This window comes from Peromyscus californicus, unplaced genomic scaffold (genome assembly GCF_007827085.1).
Source record: "Peromyscus californicus insignis strain IS unplaced genomic scaffold, ASM782708v3 Scaffold_18__1_contigs__length_77618521, whole genome shotgun sequence".
Lineage (NCBI taxonomy): Eukaryota > Metazoa > Chordata > Mammalia > Rodentia > Cricetidae > Peromyscus > Peromyscus californicus.
This window is the reverse complement of record NW_026294480.1, coordinates 12,976,802-13,004,701: the sequence shown is the minus strand read 5'-3', so window position 1 is coordinate 13,004,701 and position 27,900 is coordinate 12,976,802. Positions and strand designations below refer to the sequence as shown.

At 40.7% G+C, this 27,900-nt stretch overlaps 1 protein-coding gene and 1 pseudogene across 1 annotated transcript in view; one reads left to right on the top strand and one right to left on the bottom strand.

The window, feature by feature from the left end:
• Positions 1-27,900, bottom strand: part of Fbxl7 (F-box and leucine rich repeat protein 7) — a 377,007-nt gene that overhangs the window by 256,697 nt on the left and 92,410 nt on the right. The window contains exon 2 of the mRNA XM_052743049.1: positions 5,885-5,974. Within this exon, the coding sequence (XP_052599009.1) occupies positions 5,885-5,974 (90 nt within the window). The remainder of the gene's footprint in view (positions 1-5,884; positions 5,975-27,900) is intronic.
• Positions 499-1,395, top strand: LOC128113304 (60S ribosomal protein L6-like; annotated as a pseudogene).

Sequence of the window (27,900 nt, the reverse complement as noted above, 5' to 3'; positions counted from 1 at the left end):
AAGTGGGTGGATTTAGGTCTGGGAGAATATCACTATAAATTCTTTGGGAGTCAACTCATGTCACATGCCTCAAAGGAAAGACTTAAAATCACTTTCTCACCAGGACTCAAGTCACGAGGCAATTCCACACAGCAGCATCAAGGAACTCTATTCGAAGATGAGTAGTGAAGTCACTGGGTAGGTTAAGGGCAGACTCTGTCCCCCTGGCCAAAATCAGGATCCACCTGAGTTCAACAGCCATTCTCAAACCCTTCCACACAGTCTGCCTTGGCCTAGCAGCAAGCCCATAATAAACATGTAGAAACTGAGGCAAAAAGAGACTAAACACTTCCACCTGCAGAAAAACGACAGCTTGTTTTGGAGTTTTTTGTTTTTGCTTGTTTGTTTGTTTTCGTTTTTAAGATGACAGAAGTTTTTGTTGTTGTTGTTGTTAGTTGTCATTATTTTGCTCTAGTTTGTTCAATCCGTCAGTGCTGAATCAAACTCCCACTTGGCAATTTCTTCGGGCTTATAATCTCAAGAAAATCATTTCATTCCCAGTGTCCCAGGTATTTCTTTGTAAATTTCTCTTTCCCATCTTGCAAGACAGTGGGTGAAAAAGCTGAGAAGCCTGAAACAATGAAGAAAACTGCAGCCAGGAAGGCTGGTGGTCCCACCACTGAAGCAGCAAAAAAAGGATGATGCTAAGGTGTTAAGACCCAAGGAGAGGAAGCCCCACTGCAGCTGAAACCCTGTCCTAGTTAGAGGAACTGGCAGGTACTCCTGCTCTATTCTAGAAAGGCCTTGTACAAAAGGAAATACTCAGCCAAGAAGTCCAAGGTTGTCACAAAACCATGGCAAAAAGAATGGTGATAATTGGGTGGTGATGTTTTGCAAAATGCCTGGGTATTATCCTACCAAAGACATGCCATGGAAGCTACTGAGCCGCAGCAAAATGTGCTTTTGCCAGCCCATGAGATGGCTCTGTGCCAGCATCATTCCCAGGACCATCTGATCACCCTCACCTGGTGCTACACAGGCAAAAGAATGATTTTCCTGAAGCATCTGGGTAGTGGCTGCTACTTCTCACTGGACCTCTTGGCCTTCACAGAGTTCTTCCACATAGAACACACTAGAAGTTTGTCATTGCCACCTCTACAAAGGTCACTATTAGCCAAGTTAAAATTCCCAAACACCCTACTGATGTTTACTTCAAGAAGAAACAGCTGTGCATGCCCAGGCACCAGGAGGGAGAGATCTTCTACATGTAGAAATACCAGTTAGAGCACGGCTGATCAGAACCCTGTGCACTCCCACATTTTGCCCAAGATCAAAGTTGTTCTTCAGCTCCATGGCTAACTGTGATCTCAGTTCACTCTGACAAATGGGATGCATCCTCACACACTGGTGTTCTAAATTGCTAACAACTCAATTAAACAGTTACATATATTAAGGAAGACGGAAGGAATGAAGGAATGAACTGGCCAATCCCTCATAGCCTCAAAATCTTAGAACTGTGCAGATGACTAGCCTCATAAGCAACATTTATAAAACAACCACCACACTTGATCAATCCCTGGGAGCAATAGCTGACATGGCTGTGTTTAAAGAGAGGCTAGCTGAACTAACTTCATTTTACTCCAGAGCAGGAGAAAGACTGATCTGCTGAGACGTCACCTCAAAAGCCACATTCTCATGTCATGTGCAAAACTCAGCTTACTCTCCAGGAGACTTCACTACCTCACCCAGTCCACTGACACTGCATTAGATGTGACTGTCACTGTTTGCAGTCAAAGGCCATTCTTTTTAGGATAGAACATTTGACTAGATGGGAATGGCTTCAAAGAGTAGAACATGAAGAAGAGCACAACTGGAAGGAATTAGACTGTGACGTGCAAGGTTAGTTAGCATGCAGATTATGCTGGGAGGATGAACAATGCCAATTTCTATACTTGCACCCAAACCCCCTCCCTATAGTAGCTGCTCTCAACCTGTGGGTTGAAACCCCTTTGGTGTACTCACATATCAGATATCCTGCATATATTTACACTATGATTAACAACAGCAGCAAAATTACAGTTACGAAGTAGCAATGAAATAAGTTTATGGTTGGGGGTCACTATAACGTGAGGAATTGTACTAAAGTGTCGCAACATTAGGAAGGTTGGGAACCACTGCCCTATAGTATCAAGAAATCATGAGCTTAAAGTATCATACGGAGTATTTATGGACTGTAAAGAAATCCTGTATCAGTTATCAGGGAGCACTCTGTGCCTCCAGCCATGTCTTAGGAGTGTGTGGCTGAGCCACAATGAAGATACACACAATGTTTGCAAGAGAACATTCCTTGTGGGTCTTAAATGCCGTTCTCTGCTAAGTGTTATAATGCATACTATAAAGCTAGGACTCGGAAACCAAGGCAGAGAGCCCACAAGTTCAAGGTCAGCCTAGTCCACACAGAAAACCTCTAAATCAAAGGTTGAAAAGAAGCTTTTTCTCATGGATTTAACAAATTGTATTAACAAATATCAGGAAACACATCCTATGTTGTGTCATCTTGAAGTAGACGCTGCACACTGACTGGCAGCACCAGGCTACTCCCTGGCTCCTTTTGTCTTACATGCCAAGCCATAGCCCCAGAGCAGCGATGACTATTTCCTGCTCCCCTTTCAAAGCTTAGAGGCAGCAATTTCAAGATGTTTTTTACTGTGATTTACACACAAATCTGCAGAAGCATCAGCTCCTTCTACAACCTTTACAACTGTCCAGTTAAAAATCATGGTCATCTTCTCAATGGCTGTCCTTGGGTCTACTTATAGTTAACTTATAGTTAAACTTCCACTAGCATCCTCCACCCAAGCTAAAAGCAGATGTGACTATCCTTCTCTTCACTGCACACCATGTTCTCAATTTATACCACATTGTATGGTAGAATCCATGTTTTCTAATAACGAACATAGCCAGTACCATTAGCCACATGATAGAGGTCAGACTCCAGTTGACACAGATACACACATCACCACAAACAACAACAAAAATCAGGGGCCAATATAGTACCTTCCATTTCCTCCCCATCCCACCTAGTGACAGCCCAGCACTACTGTATGGTGTTTGCAACCCAACTGTTAATGTTCTCAAGAGCTCAGGGAAATTAATAATATATATTATTTATTGACCTTTAAACTCAGAGTCAGCCTGTGCTCCCAGGAGGCAATGCTGCTGAAGTCAGAGGTGAAAAAAATAAAGAAAGGTCCATCAAACAAACCACTGTAAAATCAGCTCCACTCTCACCAATTTTCTTAACATCAAATGTTAAACAGTGGGGATGGAGAGGTGGCTCAGCTCTGCAAAGTACACACTGCTCTACTGAGTTCAGATCCCAGCACCCACATGTGGTGGCTCACAAATGCCTGTAACACCAGGACCTGGGAATCTAGGTTTTCCTTTGGCCTCCATGAGCAATTGCACATGCATGTGATCACACACACACACACACACACACACACACACACACACACACATGCAATTTTTTCTTTTAATTTAAGGTTAAACATAATTCTTGACAATAGTCAGAAGAGAGTTTTAATGTAGCCCCCTGTTGCCTCTGTAGGAAGCGATGCTGGCCTTCTGTTACTCCACCAAATCATTGCCAAGAAGGGTCACCCGGTATTTTCCAGAAGGAAGCAACTCACACAACATCAGGTAAATCCACCTGTGCAGGTCAGAGAATGTGCCACCCTAATCATTCATCCTGAGAAGCAGCCTGAGGCCCTGTCATTTGTGTGGGGAAAAAATTAGGCCTGGCTACTCACCATCCTACACAGGAGCATCTGCGTGGCAGGCAGCCCTCAAACACAATTCCCTGAAGCAAATGCCCACACTGCCTTTATTGTTTAATATTTTAAAAATTTTCATTGATCAGAAACATGCAGACAAAATGAATCTTCATTCTTTACACCCCTCCTCCCTCACTCTCAGATAGCAAAGGTTAACACATTCCTTTTTATTATTTTTCAGCTCTCCAACTGAATGACATCTTCCACAGAGTTGAGACTTTCCCCCCTAAGATCTGGAAAGGAAACCCACACTAATTTAGCCCATTCTGTTTCATAAGAATATCAAATTTTCTTAGTCTTTTTTTCCCTGGTATTATTTTCATAATGTCAAAAATACAATCATGACAAAATGCATAAAAACTTGGTATGGAAACCAGTGCCTCTCTCTGGAAGGAAAAACAAAAGAAAAGAAAGCTTGAGGTCCCCAGGGTTAATTTCCTATTTAAACATAGAGAGCAACATTTTTAAATGCATAAAATCCTAGAGTTTCTTTTCCCAATTCTTTCAAAAAAGCATCTACACTTCAGTATTTTCTATGTTTAAAGGGAAAAAACAATAATGAGAAAACATAAACACAGGCAAACACGGATGATTTCAAAGTTTATCTATTTCCATAGACATATGGATGTGGCAAGATTAACTGCCACACATTAGCCGGAAGAACTGAGAATCTCATAAAAGGAATTTCTAGCTGAAGAGAGCCACTCTGGATAAATGGAAGTCACTTTCCCTCTGCATTCTAGGAATGGAGCTGCCAAAAGCAAGTGGCTATAACCAAACAGCGAGGATTGCTCATTGACTCCACTGAATTTCAAGAGTGATCAAATGCCCCCCGTTTAACTTAGCAAGGTGGAAAATTAAAATTGGATTGCTACCTGGCCCTTTGCTGTGCTAAGTAGACCACACCAATCCATCTGCCTTAGGAGCTGCTGACACACAAGAAACAATGCAAGGTTCTAAACACAAATGAATAGGATCCAGCCATCCGAGCCTCTTACACACTGGCTTGAGGATAATGAGCCCTGAGAAGGTCATTCTGTGTTCCCTGAAACCAGACAAAACTTACAGAAAGAGAAAAATAATCATGGAGGAAAAGCACCACCATACATCAATCAATACATAGACTCCAATACAGGTAAACAGAACATACAGAACTCAAAAGGCCAACGTCAGTCTGTAAGCACAACTCCTGATGTTAAGAGCAGCAGACACTAAGCCCTGAAAACAAAAACTGGACACAAGCTTCCTCAGCACCCTGGACATTTGAGAAAATCAGGATGTACAAAATATGCAAATTTTTAAAAAGCCTTCCAGCATTAATGGCACAAAAAATGACCTTTGTTGGATAATTAATCTAGAGGGAACTCTTACTCAGAAAGGAAATCTTCCATTGTGTTTCACATTAAGACAAAATAATTGGGTCAACTTTCTACTAAAAATCACAGAAATAATTCTTCACTCAATTAAGTAATAGCTCAAAGCTTCTGGGAAGCAACTGAATTCCAGCATGTACTTCTGCAGAAACAGCTGTGGAATCCTTAATCAGTCATGTGTAAAGAGATGTTCATGTTTATAGTGATATCTTTTCACATATCATTTCAATAATGAAACAAAGCTTCTTTGCATATCCCAAACTTCAGTGATTAATTCAAGTTCTACACATGTGACCCTCTTGTCAGCATCATCCTGAATTTAAGGAACAATTATTTTGTACATTCTTGCAGGACTTTTCAACTTGTATCAAAAGCTCTCATATCATACCATTTTGCAATACTGGAAAATTGGTATATGATGTCATAGTGGCTTCTCTTGAGTCAGCTCATCACCTTTTTGCAAAATAATATCATCTGCCTTAACATTAAGACACTTAAATCCCACCAAATCAACTTCATTGGAAGTACCAACAGACTAGCCAAAGGGAACCTTGGGAGGTCATTGCCTACTCCTTTTTAATAATCTGGTAGAGTCTCATGCCATAGACTAGACGTAAATCTCCCTCATTTCTCTTCATCTTTCAAACAGTCAGCTCTGTAAAGGGAAGATACGATATGAAGACCAGAGATGCCTACCTTCGCTGGTGGCCACATTCTTCTGGGCTTTGGTAGGCGTGTGATCTGTACTTGAACTCACGTCGGATGAGATGCTTGAGCTGCCTTTGCCTAGAGCAAAACAAGGAAAAAATAGCTTCTGAGTTTTGTAATCTCAGAACTGGACCATGCTTTTTACTCAGTCACACACTAAGCTACTCATTTCCAAGTAAGTGGCTCTAATACAAAAGGTGGAGTTTATGAAAGGATTTTGACTTATGCATTGAATATCTTTGGGGAAATACTTGAGCCACATTAAAGTGGAATTAAAGCTCTCTTATAGTATGGCCTAATTATAAACTCAGACAAGATTATGAAACACGCCCAATGTATATATATAATCTTATCTTGGAACAAATGTGTCTAAGTAAGTACATATGGGGAGCACATCCATTGCATTAACACCACTATACACTTTTCATTTACTAGCACTGGAAATAAAGAAATCTCAGAATGAAAAACTACCAGACGAGCAAGAGCTGGCTGGGTCCACATGGCTCTATCACTTTAAGAACACAAATTCCACTGTTTAATATGACTTTCTGGAAAATAACAAAACACCGAGTGCATGGATTTTTGGACCAACAGTGGTCTTCAATCCAGGAAGTGTTTTCTATGCAATGAGATGTATGTGAATGCTTGGCGTCAATTGGTTGCCATAAGCAGGACAGAGGTGCTACTGGTACCTGGAGGACAGTGGCCAGGGTTGCTGCTAAGTGTCTTAGAATAGACAGGACAGGTTCTCCACAAGAAAGAACTTTATAGCTTAAATTCCAATCACACACACTTCAGTTCTGATGCTCTGGTCTACCTGAGTTTATATATATATATATATCTTCAGGGCTGAGTTTCCACACATGGGAGGGTCTGAGAGCTATGGTGGGAGATTTCAAAATGCTCTAAGTTACCCATGTCCTTGAGGATACCCAAGATTCCCATCTCCTCCCTGTAATTTAAATATACCTGTAGCACTGTAACTTTAATTAGCACAATACAGCAAAGTTGAGGGGATTTTGGCAATGTGACTAAAGTCCCCAAGTTAATAAATCTTTAATTAAGCAAAAGGAAGAATATCTTGTGTAGACTGAATGAGGTGAGTGTTTTGCGAGGGTCTAGAGGAAAGAGGACCTTGTGCTGTCCTTGAATCTCAAGCAGTAAATATTAAGGTCAGCGTTAGGCTTGTCATACTCTGCAGTGGAATGAAGAAGAGGACCCCCAGATGCCCACAAAGAGTATGACTCTGGCTAATAGTTCGGTTGCAGCTTTGTACCACCCTGTGCGAAGGACTCAGTGAATGCATACCCAGAATCCTGACCCAACTGTGAAATAACAACAGCACCTCACTTATGTTACATTTTCTTATGTCATAGTGATTTTTGCAACAACAGAAAACCCACTAACTATATCAAAGGTGCGATTGTTTCATTCCATGAGTTATGATAAAAAAAATTTACAGTGTGCCAAGAAGCACTCTTTTCTAACAATCTGACCAATGGTATATTCAGGCCATTGGATAGTTACTTTCTACCAAACTGTTGAGATCTTAAGCTCCCAGGACACAACATTAAGAGATGAAGGGCTTGGGGGGTAATCAGATCGTGAGAGTGTAATCCTCATAAATGGCATCTGTACCCTTGTCAAAGAGCTCCCTGCCTTCTTCTGCCACATGAAGGTACAACAGAACAGCAGTATGTAAACCAGGGAGCAGGTCCTTAGCAAGATCCAACTGTGCAGGCACTCCAATCCTTAACTACCAGTTTTTAAACTGTAAGGAATAGGTTTGATTGCATATAAGCTACCTAATCTTGGGTATTTAATCACAGTAGCCCATATGGACGAAGCCAAGTCTGAATGAGGAAGCTCATAATCTAATTTCACAGAGTAGAACAGCATAAAGTCTTAGAAATAAGGAGCTTTCAGGATTCTGTCTCCTATGTTGAAAGTCATGGAAAAATCATGGGTACTATCACCTGAGCAGGCAAGACAAACGGGTGTTTCCCATTACCACTGCTGTTAACTTGCTGACTTAAGGCTCCAAACAAGTCTACTATTTAGATTGCTTTCACAAATGCTTCCCTTGGCATTAAGTGAGATGCTCCAGTAACTCTGTTTTTGTTTGGGTCTAACCAACCTTTTGGATTGGAGCCTTTGGTGGTAGAATGACATGGTGAGTCACTTGCCCACTTAGAAGTATGTGAACTTGGTCTCTGGCCTCAGTATACATCTCCTTTGCTTTGTAATCTTGGACATCCACTCCCCCTGGCTCCCTTCTGTGCTGGAAGTTCAACAACTATATCTGGAAGGGGAGGTGTTTAAACTGAAAGATTTCTGCTGGCTCAAATTGTTAATGACTCTGAGTCCATTAGATTATTCTTCAAAGCCAAGTAACATAAACACTCCCTTTAACAAGGCAAAAATGTTATTGTACACCACCTAATACATAGACTTAAATTATTTTAATTATGTTATTGCTTAGTGGATGTGCAAATGGAAAACTTAAAATAAATTCCATATGTTCTACCTCTGATTCAACAAGAAAAGGAAAACAAAATAACAAATTAAGCTCAAAATAATATAACACATAACATTAAAGAGTAACAGCATTAATTAAATATAATAGGTGATGGTGTTTTTTTGCAGAGATTAACTTGCATTTCAAATCTTAAACACTGGCTGCTAAAGACAATATGTGCCTGGATTGAAGATGTCTCTGCTGCTCTGAGATGTAAGAATTAACTCCACCTGTCCATCACTCCTTGCAATGAACTCAGGAATTCCCTTTGGTTTTTTGCAGAAAGGGTCTTACTATGTGTCTGGTCTTAGCTGTGTCTGGTCTGGAACTTGCTATGCAGATCAGGCTGGTCATGAAATCACAGTGATATGCCTCCCTCTGCCTCCCAAGTGCTGACATTAAAAATGGAGGTGATGGGGGTAGGCTGGGGGGTGGGGTGGAGGGATAAGAGAAAGGTCTATGGTTGGCATATAAAATGAATAAATTTTTTTTAAATAAAAAAGAAATGGCTATTACCACAACAGGCAGGGAGTTCTCTCTTACAACAAAGTAAACCATCATCAGAGCTTCGTTTGGTCTAATTTCATTGTTCACATCTTCAGGTTTTTGCTTTTCTACACTATCAATCCAAAATCATTGCAGAAAAGTCCTCCCTTAAGAGATAGTCTTACAACAGGATTCCTCTGCAGTGAAGCCAAGATGCCATGTCCAAAGAGTCTTGCTGCATATAGTAAGTAAGACTTACTTATCCATGTCAATGGACTAATTTGTTTTTTGAATACTTGTACACAATGAGTAATGATTAATTAGATCAGAATACTCAAGAGTATCTATCACCTTAAATGACCATTCCTTTGTTTTGGAAGCATTCATTTTTAAACTGTCATCACATTGAAAGTCCAAAGATGATACATGCCTGAGGTAATTCTCAGTCACCAATGGAAATGTGTGTGTACCCTCCTTGTCTTGTGAATGAAGAAAGGGCATAAAGGTGAAGCAACAATGATGGTCATTGGTGGTACCATATGGAGTTGGCTGCAAGCACCTGGATTGTGTGGTGCACCCTCATACTTTAGATGTTTCACCATATTAAATATTCACTATGCTCTCAATTGTGCTTCTGAATCTCTTTATTGCTCCTCAAAGAAAATGATAAATTTCTCCATTTGGTAATTATCCCTACCAACACCAGTACTACATCATGGTTGTGATGGACTGCTGCTAAACGGTGAGTGCATACATACATTTACTTTGTGCACAAAAAGAGCAAGGGGGTCTTGTTCAAGAAACACGTTTTGTCCCCTTGAGGGGAAGACTCACCCCATTGATGTTGCATGTCCTTCAATAAGTAGACGTTTTGAAAACACATTAACATCTAATGCATTAATTGAGGAACGCAAGATAACAGGAGCTCAAATCCAGTTGGTTCTCACAGTTTGAGGTAGTCACATTTTATGATGTGACCACAAACACAAAAGCATTGCTCTGAAAGGTCATAGGAACCCCTGCTCACAACATTTTCATCAACAAATCAATGCAAACCCTGGTTTTAGATGTGCTTCTCTTCAAAGTCTTCATGTTTGATGTACTTTTGGCTCATTTACATTGAACTTCAGGCCAACAGCACCATAAATCCAGCCTGGATGAGGATAATCTATATGGGACATCAGAGTCTGTTTTTAGGAATGCTAGAAAGCTTTTAAGAACTATGCCTGGGACATTTTAAATGGCAAAATCAGCAAGAGACAGTAGCGATAAATAACATACCAATAAACAGACCACAAATGAACACTGGTAACCGCTGAAGGTATGGTACAGTGGCAGATTACTTTCCTAACATGTACAAACCCCTGAGCTTGATCCCAGTAATGAAAAAAAAGGCAAAATAACAAGAATAACAACACAAAAATGAAGCTGGCCTATAGCAGGAGACAAATGGCAGATATTCCCTCCCTAAACTTCTCATGAGAACAAACTCATCAGAAGACAAAGTTTTTATTATCTATGTGCAGGGCTCTGGGTGATCAAATACAACATAGGTATTGATTTGGGTGGTTACAGGCAGATGAATTTGATAATACAGTATCTGTCAATATGAGGGTCGACTACATATCATCATGTATTAAACATGGTTCTGCATCTGGTGGCCAGATTTCATGATGACTATGATGGGTGGCATGAAGGATTCAGAGTCCAGAAGCCTAAGTTCCTGCCTGTAGTTGCCACTTCCTGTGGTGATATTTGCGCTGAAAGATGGTGATATTTTATTTGTGCTTTAATAAATAAAGCTTGACTGGAGATCACAGGGAATAGCAAGCCATTTTAAGTAAACAAAGAAGTCAGGCAGTGGGAGGACATGCCCTTAATCATATCACTTAGCAGGCAGGATCTTTGTGTGTTCAAGGCCACACTAAGGAACAGAGCCAAGCCTGGTGACACATGCCGTTTGTCCCAGTACCAACCATAGAGGTCTAGTGGTCTGTACAGACAGACAGAAAGTGACAGAGCTGTTTAGGAAGAGGAAGTGATGTGACTGGGCTAGGAGAGCCAATGAGAGAACAGAACAGAAAAGGCATATAAACGTGAGTAGACAGGAAGAAGCTCTCTTTGGAAGCTGCAGAGTTGGTAAGGTAAGGTTGGCTGGTGGCTTTCTCTATTTCCCTGATCTCTCTAAGGTTTTCACCCCTATATTTGGCTACATTTTTTTTATTTAATAAGGCCATTTAGAAATTCGTCTACAACTTCCTAGTTTTGGAAAGACAATTAAACCCTCTCTGTCTTATGAAGATCAATTTCTGCATTATACAGCTATTATGGTCATTAAAAAACAACAACTCAGTTACATTTCTAGATATGGAAAAAGCAGCTCAAAAATACCCAATTTTTTAGTACAATTGGCTTCATGTTATAGATATCACCATGGTGTTCTCATCTGCCTTACATCTGACATCATAACCAGTTCTCCAGTTGTTCAAGAAGAGAAAGATGGGGGGAAGGCAGAGTAGTTGAGAACAGAATAAAGAATTAGGTGTTAAATGATATCAAAGATGTAAATGCATTCCACTGCAGTTGATTGTTATCTTATAACTTCATTAATTAATATTCAGATAATTATAGTCCCTGCCATAAAGAAATTAGCTGGTGGGTCAATTATTTTGGCTATTTCAGACACATTATCAACCCAGGGATGTCAGCAGAACCACATGCCTGCTTTTACACCATCAAAAACAAATATTGGGCTTTTCCCAATATTTGAAAATAAAGATGATATCCATTCAATGTGATCTCATTCATAAAGGATTAAATTTCTTTCCTTTAAAACTCCCCCTGCCCCAAACAAACTGAACCTATTGTTGAGTACACAAGGGTGAAATAATAGTTCTTAACCCATGGCCAGACAGTCGTGCCTTGTTAAAATCAGGAAGTCATAAAGCAAAAATGACGTGAATGTGGGCTAGAGACCTCTAGGGAGGTGAATGACAGGGAGGGCACGACAGAGGTGGAAGGAAACTGAGAGATGGTGGGGAGGGGGCTGAGAGTAAACAGAATGCATTATATTCATGGATGAAATGGTCAAACAATGAATTTTAATCAATTATAAAATTAATAAAAATCATCACATGCAAAATAGAAACAAATTTTCTTTTCTTGTTTCATCCCTGGTGCCCACATGGTTTTTTCAAGTAACTGAAACAAGATGTCCAGAATTTCTGCTGTGAACTACAGGAGGACAAGCACAGATGTCACAGAAAACTCAATGTTTAAAAAGAATCTAGAGTGGGTCCTCTAATTTCTAGTATTCTTAAGAGTTCAAGAAATGTCTGGCTTTACTCTATGAATCCCTGATTGTGTATGTTAAATTCATCACATGAATTACAGACACAGATACCAAACACAAACTACCCAAGCAAGTTTGGGCAGCCACATGGTTGTCTCCACTGTACTTTCTGATTTTGTCTACCACTTTGCTTTCAAGCTGCTATTTTCAGATGGTGAGAGCCTGATTAGATATTAAATGCCCATATTAGGTATCCACACCAAGAGAAAGAAAACATTTCAATATCTCAGTAATAAATCAGAGGAGCACTGAGTCATAGTTATTTATTGAGTTCACTATCCCATCACTCATTACTATCTTGAGATGGTTCCTAATCTAAATTGATCCACAGTTTAAATGTCTGAATGCAGAGAATAACAATATGAATCACCTCAAAGAACTAGTTGCCTTCATCCCTGGCCTAGGTTCATACTAGTTTTTGAAAGACACTGAAAGCAAACTGTAAGAATGTACTAGCTCTTTCAGGCCAAGGTAGAGCAATTTAATTGGTGATTTGCTGAGGACTAGAGACCTTCAGGAAGAGTGAAAGGGGACAGATTCCCAGGACTCTGCTGTATTTGTGTGTAAATGAGAAACATCAGCCAGTGCTTCTGTCCTATGCTCCACACTATAAAAGTCAGAAGCAGTGGGTTAGAAGAAGGAGGCTCATTTGAGTGCTGCTCTGGCCCAGGGATTGGCAAAGCACAGGGGTTTAAAGATTGGAATGCAAAGAAATGATGCCACAGAAGGTTGTACCACCTCCAGGTCAAGCTGGATGGCCAGTGCTTTGGGCCACAATGGATCCAGAGGAGAGAAAGCACAAACGACACATGTCTGTGCTGAGTGAGCCCTGGGATCCTCACACACCTGCTGCCAAGACTTGCACTTGGAGACTAGAGCTGGACAGCCAGGATGCTTGGGGCTTCCCCTCCCTCCCCTGGTAGGGACCTATGAGCTTCTCTGTAGACCTTCAGTTTCAGGCATACAGTGAGTTTACTTGGAGAGTGTGGGGAGGCGGGGCAGGTGGGGGGATGCTTCCCATTTCACACAGAACTAGCAGGTGAAATGTCAACCCTTGGCTTAAACAATCTTGGCTCTAAAAAGAGATAAAAGAGAGACACATGATCATTTTTAGTCACGTGAGCTCAGAGACTGACAAAGGGAAAAAAAACAATTAAACAGAAAAATTTTAGCAAATGAACAAGCGTGATGTCTTAGTACTGCCCATTTTCTTAATAGAGAAAGGTTCACTTCAGTAAAAACCCCTAAAGCTTTCCTTTACTACTCCCAGAAGGTAGAGTTACTAGTAAGGAAAAGAAGAAAAGGAGGTGAATTCCACACCACATCCTAAAATACACAAAAGGCCACAGCCTGGCCAAAGCCTACAAAATACAAAATGGGCTACTCAAGAGGGTGGGGAACTAGCGTCAGAATACTGGCATTAGAATCTTGGCTTGGCCAATAACTTAGCTGCACAATTGTGGGGATGGTCCTTGTTTTCCTAACACTTCCGTTTCTTCAATTGAATAATTGATTAATAGCACACACAGAAAAAATCTTATAGAAACACAATGAGAAATGGTAAGTTGGTGAGTAAGGTAAGCTGCCTACGATGATACATGTAATCAACAACAAACAAACATGACATTATCTGGCACTCATTCTCCCTCTTCTTCTTCGTCAGTAATTCAGCAGATACATGCTAAGTTGATTGCACACAGAGTACTATGGTCAGTATTAGAAAAATGAAGACAGAGCACACTGCAACAAATCACAGGTACTTGATATAACTAAAAACGAGCAGGAGTGTGATTGTTTCAAATTAAGCTTTTCAGCTGATATTCTGAAATTCTGCTCTCTTTTTGAACTTATTGAATTGTATTGCTCTTTCTCAAGGGGTGAAAAAGGAAGTGGAGTTCTCAATCAATTTGTCTAAAGGGCAAAGGAAGGGCCAGTATTCAAACACTGTCAGATTCACAAATTACATTTTCTTATTTTATTTCTAACACTAATCCTAGCCCATTACATATTTTTTCTAAAACAATGATAATCAAGACTCATTGGTTGAAAATCATCTGTCTTTTCCATTTGATTACCAGCTCCAGATGGACAGGTTCTGCATCTGTTTCCTTCACATCTGTATTCCTATGCTGCTTGGCCTACACTATGGACACTCGGTACATGTATTCAATAGTTTACATAAGTGGCTGGCTACAGGGATGAAGTAGAGATTTATCCTATTCTGTTAGTGCTGGTCCCATGATACTTTCTAAGAAGCACCATTCAAACCCATGCTCACTCAACAAAGTCTATGCAATCATTCTGCTTAGAGCTTGCAAAACATAACTTCCAAAACACGTACAGATTCCCAGCGGGGACATACAGTATAGCAGTCTGCATTAGTTTCCTGGAACCATCGCAATAAATTACTCCTAGCTAGATGATTTAAAATAACAAAAAAAAAAAGGTATTATTTCACAGTTATGAAAACTACAAGTTTGAAAGCAAGGTGTTGACAAGACCATGTCCCCCTGAAGGCCTCTATGGGGAATCTGATGCAAACTTCGTTCCTAGCTTCAGCAGGTTGCCAGCAATCCCAGAAGTTCCTTGGCTGGTGGCAGCCTAATTCTCATCTCTGCCTGGGTCACTAAGCAACGTCCATCGCTCTGTGGCCTCTGTCTTTTGTAAGAACATCACCGGTCCTGCATCAGAGGCCAGTCTACTCTCTTGTCCCTCACTGCAGTTAGCTGCATCTGCAACCACCTCATTCTCAAAGCAAGGTCCTACTGGCATGTTCCAGAAAGGACAGGAACTGCAGAAGAGAGAGAACACATTTCACTCCAGTGTGAACTCAAGCATTATTTTCTGAGAAATTCAACAGGAAACCCCATTCCAAATTGTTGTATGGGTGCTTGCCCAAGTTTCACCATGTGGGAGCATCATTATGGGTGGGAAAGCAAGATGAGCCAGTAAGATTTAGAGTGTCGTTGAATTCAAGGGGGTTGAGATGCCCCGTTTGAGGAAAGGCAGCACTTAGCACACAGGCTAGATGGTTTCGTGGGAAAAAGGTAGGTACCTTCTCACTGGCGACATCAGGACGGAGCCCACTCCCCTGAGCCACACACCCACATACTGGCCTTCAGGCAATTCAGTGAGAGTTAACACAGATGCCAGCTGACACAAAGACAGATGCTGCCGCTGCTGCTGCCACTGACAGATGGTGCTTTCACAGCTGGTGTTCTGAACAGAGTAATGAGAGGCTCAGAACCATGGACAGGCTAGAGCCTTCATGCATGAATGCAGAATTTCCATTGTAATGTAAGGCGCTGCGAAGTCATTCTTGTGCTAATAGCATCACTACAGTTTATTCCAGTAATTAATTTCATCACGAACACCCAAGTTCTGAAGAGCTACTGTGGCTCATGCACCCAAAGGAATCTGTGCGCAAGGGAAGAGTACACGTGCTGTTCCGGAGGGCCACCTCCACTTCAGTGTGACCTGACAGTCCCTTCAAAGCCATGCACTCCCTCCTGGCATTGAGCCTAAGTTTGGACAAGTCCATGGCGGCCTCTTTTGATTCACTTATCCATTTCATCCCTTCAATATCCTGTGCCACACACAATTCAAAGAATCATCACAGCCATGAGGTTTCCTTCTGCAGAGCTTTTCTTTTACTTTCTTTTTATTTATTCAATGTGTCTTTTACATCATGCATCTTGATCCCATTCATTTTCCCATCCCTTCAGATCCCTTTCTGCCTGCAAATTCCCTCCAAAAAAATTAAAATTTAAGAGAAAAAAAAGAAGAAAAAGGAAAATTTTTTAAAATCTCATCATGAAAGCTGCAATGTGTCACAGTGAGTTATGCAGTAAACTCCTTTGTCCATATATCTTTACTTTCGAAGAGTCATTGGTTTGAGGCCTCTAGTTTCTATTACAATATGGATGTTAGGCCCTCACTGGACTCTTCTTGGATATTCTGTTGTTGCCCTGTGTTGTGGAGATCCTGCAGCTTTGGGTCTACGGGTCAGGCCCCTTCATGCCCTCCACCAGATCATTGATGGGGTGCTGGAGCAGGCCAATTGGTGTAGATGGGGGAGAATCAACCCTAAGGACATGAAAGCAGAACTGGCCCCACCTCCTGCTCATTGCTGCAAGGGTAGATTAGCTGAGACAATACTGGAGAGCTCACCCTGGTGGTGAGGACAGGAGAAAGCGGGCAGGTTGACCAACCCTGCAGCTGCCCAGGCCCCGAACCAGGGTCATGAATTGGTCTGCTGCAGAATTTTGAGGGTAGGGAAACAGCAGAATGAGGGGAAGAGTGAGCATTTGCCTCTGAGTCTGCAGCTGTTTGTGGACTGGTCCCAGGCTACAGTTAGACAGTAACAGACAGCTGGACATTACTGCCACTTGCTGACTCCAGGTGTTTTGCAAAACACCTTCCCCCGCATCTTCCACAATTATCATTGACGGTCATTCTAAAGCAGTGAAAATGCTTTACACAGCGTTCAGGCTCCTTGTGTCCTCCTTTCACACACAGCAGCAACCAAGAGTGAAAAGGGAAGGAGGAATAGAGTCTGCATATTTACAGCAGATGCAAATCAATCAGGATCTCATCACTTCCAACCATACATGGGCCATTCAGTAAAAAATAAAAATCAAAACCAAGACACAGGCAACAGCCTCTTGTCAAACATCTGTACATGGAAACAAACACACACGCACACACACACACACACAAAAAAAAGCCTTGATTTGATAAGACGTTTATAACACACATCTCTCCTACCACAGTGAAGATTTGGGAACCAAATGCACAGGAATCCCCAGCTCAGACCCACAGTTTCTCACTGACCAGCAGAAGGTCTGAGACAGCTACCCAATGCTTCTGACATCCATCCCTCATCTCTCCCAGGGGAGGGCGAAGCTAAAGGAGAAGGCTTGGAGATTCTTCTAAGCTTTCCACTTACACGTTCTTTATAAGCCTCCACTTAAAACTGTATCCACCCTCGAAGAAAAATATAAACTATTTATTTCACCAGCAGGAGACAAGCTCCAGAAACACCTAAAATGGAAAGGAACATCCTTCTCCGTATAATAACAATGACACACATACATGCACGCAGGAGAACACACAAACACACACAATATACATGCACATCTACAAAATGTATACACTTACACATATACACTTCCACATCCACAGATAATCCACGTACACGTTGTATTAGTTCCTTTTCTCATTGATGTGACAAACTGTACTGTAGCATGAATCTTAAAGAGTCTTATTAATAAAATCAAACCTGAGCCAGGGATTGGGATGAACTGGAAGATCAGAGAACCAGAACAAGCCACAGCTAACCTCACCTGGCCAACTTCTCAGCTGGTCTTGTTTCCTCAGACTGGAAGCCTCTGTGTCCTCATATCTGAATGGCTCTCAGCTGAACTGTGCTGCTCAAAACCTAAAAGCTTAACCAGCCAAATGCTTCTAGTTTCTGGTCTTCACACCTTATATATCTTTCTGTTTTCTACCACCACTCCCTGGGATTAAAGGCTCGCTTTCTGGGATTAAAGGTGTGAGTCACCATGCTTGGCTGTTTCCAATGTGGCCTTGAACTCACAGAGATCCCAGATGGATTTCTGCCTCTGGAATGCTAGGATTAAAGGTGTGAGTGGCACCATTTTCTAGCCTTTGTATCTAGTGGCTGTTCTGTTTCTGACCCCAGATAAGTTTATTAGGGTGCACAATATTTTGGGGAACACAATACCACCAAACTGTACAACAAAAATTTCCTGGAGGGAGAATTAAATGTGGTACATGGTTTCAAAAATTTCAGTCCGTGGTGTATTAGCAACAAGCATGTGGGCAGAGCATCACAATAGAGCATGTAGAGAAAGATGCTGTTAATCTTGTAGCAGACAGAAGGCTGAGAGGGAGAAAGGGGCAATAAAAGTCTGACATTCAAGGGCGTGCCCTTGGAACCTACCTTCTGCTGCTAGTTGCCATCTCTTAGCAGCTTCCATATCCTCGCTAAATACCACCACCAGCTGAGGAACAAGCCAGAGAGGGAAATTCACATCCAAAGCATAACATAAATATGTATCTAATCTGCAAAAGCACAGGTAGAATATTTCAATGTTGTGTCTTTGAACCTCTGACATTTGAAGTTGCCAACCTAGTAGGATTTTTTAGTCTCCAAATGACGGTCCACATTTTCTTGCCTCTTCAGATCATTCTTACTCATCACTCATCTCTTCCTCTTTCTTTGGAGTAAGAGATATTTTCTTTAGGTTAATAGAGAGAAACTGTAATCTCATTCCACAGGCATGGAGGTTTCTCTGAGAACCAGCCAGAGAATGTCTGTGGCTGAAGTTTTCTCTAGTCCTGCCCAGCCCCACAGACCCCATTATAAAATAATCACTCAGAAGCTTATATTAATTAAACTTCTCAGCCACTAGCTCAGGCCTACCACTGACTAGCTCTTACACTTAAACTCAGCCCGTTTCTGTTAATCTATATGTCGCCACGTGTTCCGTGCCTTTACCTGTTGCCTTTACATGCTGCTCCCTGGGCGGCAGGCTGGTGTCTCCTGACTCAGCTTTCCTGTTCCCAGAATTCTCTTCTCTGCTTGTCCTGCCTATACTTTCTGCCTGGCTACTGGCCAATCTGGATTTTATTTGTACAGAGCAATATCCACAGCAAATGTCAGCAAGGGGACACCCCTAAATGGCCAGAGTCCTTCCACTCCTGAAGCCTCAAGGGAAAAGGGGCAACAGGAGTATGTTGCAAGGAATACCTACCCCACTGGAAGTCTGCTCTGTCCTCTGATACCATAGCTGCCATATGTCACCTCCAGTGTCAGGTAATGCAGCCTGTCCTAGGCAAACAATGCAGGCCTATCTTCCCTGTCCCATGAGGAAGGGCAGAGAGAGGGCCAAAGTTGTTCATATCTAAAGGATAGGTCTCTCTCTCTCTCTCTCTCTCTCTCTCTCTCTCTCTCTCTCTCCTCTCTTTCTCTCTCTCTCTATACATATATTATCATATATATTATAGCATATAATAATATCATTATAGCATATAATAATATCATTATAGCATATAATATATAAGTCGATACATCAATAATATAGAAGTATTATATTTCAACAGCAGCAGGTATCAATAGTATCCATACTACATCAAGAAGAGCTATGGTTTGACTGACTCAAAGGTGGAAGCTTCATCTCCAGTGCACTTGTATTGGAGAAAGACCTTATGAGAGACAACAGTAGCATGTGGGCACTGCTAGCTATCATGAGAGTAGTTGCTAAAAACCGACGTCATCCCTTCTGTCTTTCTTTCATATGATCTCATTTGCCCTTTCATGTCTTGCCATGACACAGTACATCACAAAAGCCTTCACCAGACACCAACAAGATTATGGGGCCGGACTCTCCAGAATCATAAGCTAAATAAACTTCTTTTTCAGATGAGTTAGTCAGTCTGGATTTTGGAGCAACATAAAATGGAGTAAGAGAAAAGGAAGTGTGTTTTATTTACTTTTCTGTTGCTATGATAAAACGTCCCCCCAAAAAGCATCTGAAGGGACAAAGGGATTGCTTTGACTCAAAGTTTCAGGCAGCTACAGATTGCATGTACAGTCAGGAAGCAGAGAGCAAGGAATGCTTGTGCTCAGTTCACTTACTCCCTTTGATACAGTCTAGGCCCCTGCCCAGGAAACAATGTCACCCACAGAGGGAGAGTAGGTCTTCCATCCCAGTTAACCTAATTAAGATTGTCTGCCACAGGTATGTCTAGACACCCGTCTCCCAGGTGATCTCAACAAGTTGTCAGTCAAGACTAACCATCACAAGGGCGCAATTTCTAATGAAGATACACATGGCAAAACAGGAGTACAGACTGTAATCAAGGGAAGGTATCACTGACATGTTACCAGCTGAAATTGCTAATGCTAGACTTCTCTATGGAGTGAGGTGATGAAAGTCAGAAAACCCTGTCTGCTACATGAGGTGGTAAATGTTGAAGGTAATTTTTTTCTTGATAAATAAAACTATAGCTTGAATTGAGGGAGAAAAATATGTAACATCAGTATGTATTTGTGTACTCCTAACTCCACATGCTGACACTACAAAAGGCAGAGTAAATATAAAGCAATAATGGGAATAGTGATGAAATTTAATGTCTTAAATAAGCACAACCAAGTAAAAAAAAGTATGCTTAACCACATGATAAATCCAGTATGGCTTGTAGACCCTAACAAATAGTCTAATTTTCTCTGTGCAAGGACCAGATGACTCCATAGGCCGTTCTTCTCCTAAAAACTTCAATTCAACTTCCATTTATAATCTATGTTGTATTTTTTCAAAGCTTTATGCATTAAAAATATCACTCTCCCTAAATTTTGCATTTATGACCCTTTTATCATATAAATTGTGGTCATAACCTAAGTGAAGGTTTTCAGGGGCCACTGGAGGGAAAGGGCTCTCTCTGTAAAGGAGATACATCAAGCAAAATAAATCTTGCCTAAACCTGGAATTGTTCTCGAACATAGAATATAATAATTTTTCTTTGGCTAGAAGAGATCAAATACCCCATGGACAGCTGTTGCTTCCTTCCTCTGATGCACTGACTCTTGATTAATAATCATAAAATTCCCCAGGATTCTTACCCCCACGCTCTTCCGGCACAAAGGCAACACTTCAGCCATAAAGGTGTCAGGAACATGTGGACTACCCTCACATCTGAAGGATAAGAAGGAACCAGGGATTGAAGCCGAAAATATGAACTTTAAAATGTTCTCCACTCTAGACCTTCCTCTTCATTGTCTTGTCAAATTTAATATTCTCAGTCTAAAAGCAAGATGTACTTGATGAATAAGCTAGGGAACCCAGTTAGAAAGTATGTTTAACACACACACACACACACACACACACACACACACACACACACATATATATGTTCATAAAAATTTGAGTGGAATGTAATTTATAGGCCTTTGACTCATTTAAATATAAAGTAAGAATTTCAGGCATCTGAGATGCTATTTTTTTCCTCAATATGATAGTATCTAGGGAGATGTTTTTAAATACATAGTTTGAGACAGGCAGAATAATCTTACTGCCTTAAAGATTTATATATCACTTATAGATATGAGATGGAGTCAAATATAAAAAGGAGTATTTTGGCTTGTTTTCCCCCTGGCCCCTTCTCACTCATTCTAACATATGAGAGATGAGATGGAGTGAAGATAAATACACTGAAATGCTTTTGTTGTGCTCTTCTCCAAATATAAAACAGCCATTTCCATGACCCCCAGTAACCAACATGTGTGGAATATGGGTTTTTCTCCCTAGTAATCAGAAAGCAAGCCATCAATTCTGTAGCAAGCCATGAAATTCTTCATTTGGGTATCCATTGTTTCAACATCTGACAAGGTAAGGTGAGGGTTCACTTATTCTGACTGGGGAGGGGTCTGGTTGCATGAAGAATCAACCATATAATTATACCATTGGAACATTAGCTACAGGGTATGGTTGATTTCTCACACAATTACACCCCACCCATTATTCTGAGAAACTAACTACAATCTAGGGACCTCATGATCTCCTCCTTATGTTGATTAATTTGCTAGGATGACTCAGAGAACTCATGGGAAGACTTCATTATGCTAATTGGCTTATTTAAAGAATATTAGAAACAATATAGCTGAAGAGATATGGGAGAAAGGTTATTGGACAATTGATTTGGCAGCATCTTCCAGAATCTTTCATGTGTTCACTTAGAGAGAAACTCTCCAATTTCTTATCCTTTAATGTTTTATGAATGCTTCATTTCCTAGGTATCTCTACTCATGGCCATGGTTGATTGGCTCAACTTTGAAACCCTTTCCTTTCTTTTGATGGGGGTGCAGAGCTCAATCTTCCATCATGTTATGACTGATTCCTCAGGCAACTGGACCCTGCAGGAGCTATCAAAATCAGCTATCTCATTAGCATGCAAAAGACATGCTTGTGGCTCGAAATATTCAAGGGTCTTAGAAGCTAGATATATCACGAAACTGGACAAAGGCCAAATAGTTATTTTACAGTATCATACCCTTCCTCCTATGTTTTAAAGATGTCATACACCCAGTACCTATATCATGCCACTGTCTGTGTTGATACCACTAAAAGTTTCCTACTGGATTTTTGACTTAAGCTTAAAACTCTATTTTGACCCAGGAGCTGCTGTTGCCTTCCTCTGGGCATACTTGCATGATCCCTAAAGTAGGTTCCTATTATCTGGATAATTGTAAGACACAGTACAAGGTACTTATAAGATTAACATGTGTTGAATGAACCAAGTAGTAGTTAGTGAATCATAGTCTCTGTCTTGGACCACTTGAATATGAAGTCTCCTACAAGCTCGTGTGTTAGGGGGTTGGTTTCAGTTGATAGACATCTAGGAAGTGACTGAATCCTGAAGGCAATAAACTAATTCAGAACAATCACCTGATGAATTCATAATACAATGGCATTATAGTCAGCAATAGAAAGTAGTACATAGTTGACAGAAATTGCCGGGATCTGAACAATGACTTATCTACTGAAAACAAGATATGCATCCACACACTATATCACTCAAAAGTAAATCCTTCCATGAACTTTTTTAGTGTATTAAAAAAAAATGGTTTTCTTATTGTTATTTAAAAAAAAAACTCAGCCAAGTTCTGGTATGACCATGCATTATAATTTAGCTTGCTGCCTGCTGTAGACATAAGAGCTCTTAATTTTACAGACAGGAAGGCTTGGTTTAAGCTCTACTTTGTAATTAATCAAATGAACCATCTGATAGTTCTATACCACCGCATTTTCCTTCTGCCACATAAGAGGATTAGGGCTGAGGGGTCCCCCCAACTGACAACAGGAAACCACTACTCAGCAAGTTTTGTAACCTCTTATGTTTCACAAAGCCCTCGCAGCAAGCCCATGACATGGGGCCAGCATTTCTACCCTCACTGTCCTCCCAGGGAAGCTAACGTGTTGGTTGAGTACCTCCCCTCAGCTTTTAAGTAAAAGCACGGACTCTGACCCCTGGGCTTCCACCTGTTGTCACCCCCTTAGGTTCTTACCATGTCTCTGTGGAGGACCTCAGGTGATAGACCGCTTTGTCCTCCATCTGCTTGTCTGGGGAAGACACTTAACTCTCTGATTCAGTCTTAATACTTATGCCGTCAAAGAGTGGTTGGTTTTCTTTCAGTCACCTCAGGTAATGCAAGACTTCAATGGCTGGCCCACAGGCAATGCTCAGAAAATGTTACCCAGCAATGTAGTTCCAGAACTTGAATTGTGTTTAATTATTTATGCATTGAATGATTGACTGATTGATTTAGTGTGTGTGTGTGTGTGTGTGTGTGTGTGTGTGTGTGTGTGTGTTACTTTGGGTGTGTGTGTGTGCACGTGTCCATCATGGTGGTCAGAGGCTGATGTTGGGCATTTTGTTCAATCTCTCTGTATCTGATGCTGTGAGACAAGGTCTCTCACTGAACAATTCTTGAATTGTTCTGAGATTACAGAATCCCAAGTGCTGGGATTGCAGGTGCCTGCCATCATACTCAGCTTTCCACTTTGGTTCTAGAAATCTGAAATTTCATCTTCACACTTCAAAAGCAAGTGCTTTCCTATCTGAGCTATCCCACCCCTAAGACTGCAGAGTAGGACAGGTATGTAGTACTCCAAAATTAAAATGAGGTAATTACTTTAACTCAAACAAAAGATCTAGCATTAAGAATTATAATGCTATTAACCAGATTGATAAATTTAGACCATCTGTCTAGGATTTTCTTTCAACCTTGTGTGTCAGCCAGTCTATTCTGTGGGAAACTCCCCCAAACACATCACATACAGCACTGCCCCATGTCCCTGATGTAATTCTTGCTATGGTATAATAGTGTTTCTTATAAATAGAATTCCATTTCATTTTCAACTCTCTCAGAATAAACCCCATTTGTCTCAGAGACCCTTCCTCACTTGGAGTGTTGATACCATTTACAGCCATTTGGCACTTACTATGGTTAAAAAAAAAAATCACAGCTGACCGTTACAGTATGCTTGGGGATACACCGATGTTTTCTTATGTGTATTTTGTCACTACATTGCATTCCTTTCTTCTTCCATGCCCTGGGATCACAGACACAGCAGCTGGCAACAACACTACATCATGGAGCCCTTAGGAACAGTTATTGCTGATATACATGATATACATGCTCTAAATATTTGGAGATGAAAACAAGAAAGACATAGTAAACCTCATTTTTCACACAGGTGTGTTTTTATAGTTTATATGTTTTATGTAAGACTGTCCAAATTTCCATACCACTGTACACACACATACAGAAAATCATCAGCAGGCAACCCATGTTAGTAACAGCAATGGGGTAGGGGGGAAATACCACTTCTATGGTGATGAAGACTATTTACACTATGCAAAACAGACCCATCCTGCACTTTTATCAACGGTAGCTAGGAGGTAATGTAACTTTATGAACAGTAACTTGGATGTCATACCACCAGCCCAGGTTAATATGGAAAAGGTTCTGAAAGTAGGAATTTTGAGACATTTCTAAAGCTCTCTATGAGTCTCAATTTTGGACCCACCATCTCTGCAGCATCCACCTGATCAGATCCGTGGAACCATATTCAGTTTCATTCTCCAAGCCAAAGCTCACAGGGTCACAGTCTTGTTCGCTTCCCTCCCTAGGGTAAGCTGGAAAACTCAGTTCATGTCCCTGCTCCTGCCCTTGAATTTCATGCATCAGGAGTTCAGTCTGTCTGGTGAGTGGCTAAGGAGTGCTCCCATCATTCCCACAAAATACAACTCCTCCACTACCAAGTAAGGAATAGAAATGCCAGTTCAAAGAGTAATGAAGTTTATTGGCCTGGACCGCCCAGGATTAGGACAGATACACTTTTAACCTTTTCAACTGTTTACTTTCCAAATACCTTACCAAATTCTTAACCTCTTCGACCCACCATATGTCCTCCCTCTACATGCTATGAAAAGCCTAGACAACCAAGACACCAAATCTCCTGTTGGCTTTCTCAGACTCATTTGAAAGAAAAATATTTTACTTTCATTGTAGGGTTTCAAAGCAAAGGCAAATGCTTCCAAACCCTCACTAATTAGTATCACTCAGTCACATTAACTCACAGTGTGTCGACAAATAAATATTTAATGCCCAGTGTCTATAGAACATATTCCTGGCCTTAGAGAGAGTAATCTGCCTAAAGAGTGAAATTAATAAAATTAATCTTTAATAGTATGTGGTACCATATGAAATTGCCATTTTTGTGAGTACATGGGCCAGGATCAGTACTGTTACATAACACAGTTTATTTTAAACATTTCTTTTGAGGTGAAACTTTGTGGTTGTTGGTCAGTATGAAAATTAAAAGAAAAATTCATTAGATAGAGGCACAAACCCTTCTCAGTATCGGAATGAGTTGCTAATGAACATATTTATAGAAGTAATATACATTAAACATTGAGAGAAAATTCACTGTCTTCTAGCAAAAGGGATGAAAAACATCTTTCATAGTAATTAATCAAGTAAACAATAACAAGGATGATGAAACCTACATGCTTTTATGTCTATCTCTTACATTATTAACTTCTTACAAAGCCCATAGGAAAAATCAGTTTATTAATTTTCTAACCTAAATCTTTGCATCTAAGTACTTATCAAGAATCCCATACTGAGTAGGGAGGAGACTAAGGACTGCTGATTTTTAACAAAGAGGCAAGAGGAAGAAAATTGCAAGGAAGCAAGAGAAAGGTGGTAGATGGTGGCCAGCTGCATTCACTGCAGTTCCCTGTCCTTCTGACCCTGGCCTTTCCTTTTAAAGTCTCTAAAATGTGAAATGTTTGTGAAGGAATGTTACTCTACAATGAGGAAGGGTTTACTTCTCCCCCTTAAATGCTAGTCAATGGTCTAACCAGTGCATATAATCGCATAGGATCACGCTTTCCTTGTACTTGAATATGTTCATCTTATCCTGGAACCGATCCTTCATTCACTATAGTTTTCATTTTCAAACACAAACATAATTTTATTTCTAGGCTCAAATCTAAGGTGAGCATAGTGTCACCTGTACATGCCTCCAAGTAATGAAAGGAGCATTTCACTAATAACATTTCTGTCCTCCAAGTGGCTATGTTGAGCTAAATTTCAAGAGTAAATTTTTCTCTTGTAATCTCTACAGAAAAAAAAAGAAAAGAAAGAACAGCTTGGACTAGATGCTCAGATAAATAGCCTCCTCTTACTGATGACAAATGTCTCCTATTCATTTTCTACCAAACACAGAAGGATGGCTGATGTAACACCCACCATCAAATTGTTGTGGATACCTATGTATGAAATGGGGTGCCTAAGCTTAAGTGGCTAAGTAGTAGGGATTTTAAGCATTGCACACATAGAAGACAAGCATAGCTGTGATGGTGTGAAGCAGTGTACTTGATACTGAATATACATAACCTCATCTAATTTTCTTAACAACCTGTGTGGAGTTCAGTCTTACCACCTTGGTGTTCAAGGCAAGGTAGCTGGGAATCACAATTTACAGCAGAACTCAGCTCATTTAACTGTTTCCCCTTTATGAAGTGCCATCATAAATTAAACTGACGGCTTTCCAGTTTTTTTTGGGGGGGGTTAAGAGAATATCAAATTGGAGCAGAATATGAACAGAAAGAAGACCTAAATTTCAGCTCTAGTATTTTCTAGCTAAGTGACTTAAGTAACATGAGCACGAGTGTATTTAGACTGAGTTAGTACGTGGTAAACATTTATGAAGACCGAAGATTCCATGTATCTATAATATGTCCTCAATATAGCAGTCTCCAGAGTGGCACAGCTAACACACTAAATAAATACAGAACCAACCTGATCCCTCACAAGAGTCAAAACAGACTCACAGCATAAGATCTGGGGCTGATGTCACTGAACTCATATCCCTAAGAACTGAAAGAGGAAATACTAGCTAGTACCTGTGGAATCAAGCACATGTCTACCCCTGAGCCCTTCAATCATCCCCTTCTTCATTGACCTACCCTATAATAAGAAAATCACTTTCATCTTACCAGGTGAAATTTCTAAATTGGCACTCTCAGCCCTGTCCCCTGTAAATGTCCCTGTCTTCATGGGGAGCTGCCACAACATGTCATTACCCACAGGTAAAAGTGACCCCGCAATTATTAGGCCCAGGGAAATCCTATGCTCCAAGGAAAGCATATTTGAGTCCTAAGAGAATAAGAGAAACTCTAAGACATGTTATGTACAGAACAAAAAAAAAAATCAACCTTCCTAATAGAATCCTTATTTCTACATTAGAAATGAAAAGAGATAATAAAATAACACAAAGTGAACTCACTAGAAGTATTTCCCCAAGCACAGCAATATGTCTCTAATTTAATCCTTGAGTATGGACATGCTTCCTGATAACATGATCGGGTATGAAGAGCTAGAAATCTAACAGAAGTATCACTTCTTTCCAAAAGGCATATGAAGTTAGGATGGGACTAATCTGGAAATGGCAATCACCTCTGTAAGTCCTATGGATAAAGGTGAGGTGCTCCCTCCCTGCAGGTCTAGCTAGCTCAGATGTGGCAGGCAGCAGTAAGGTGTTCTGGAAATGA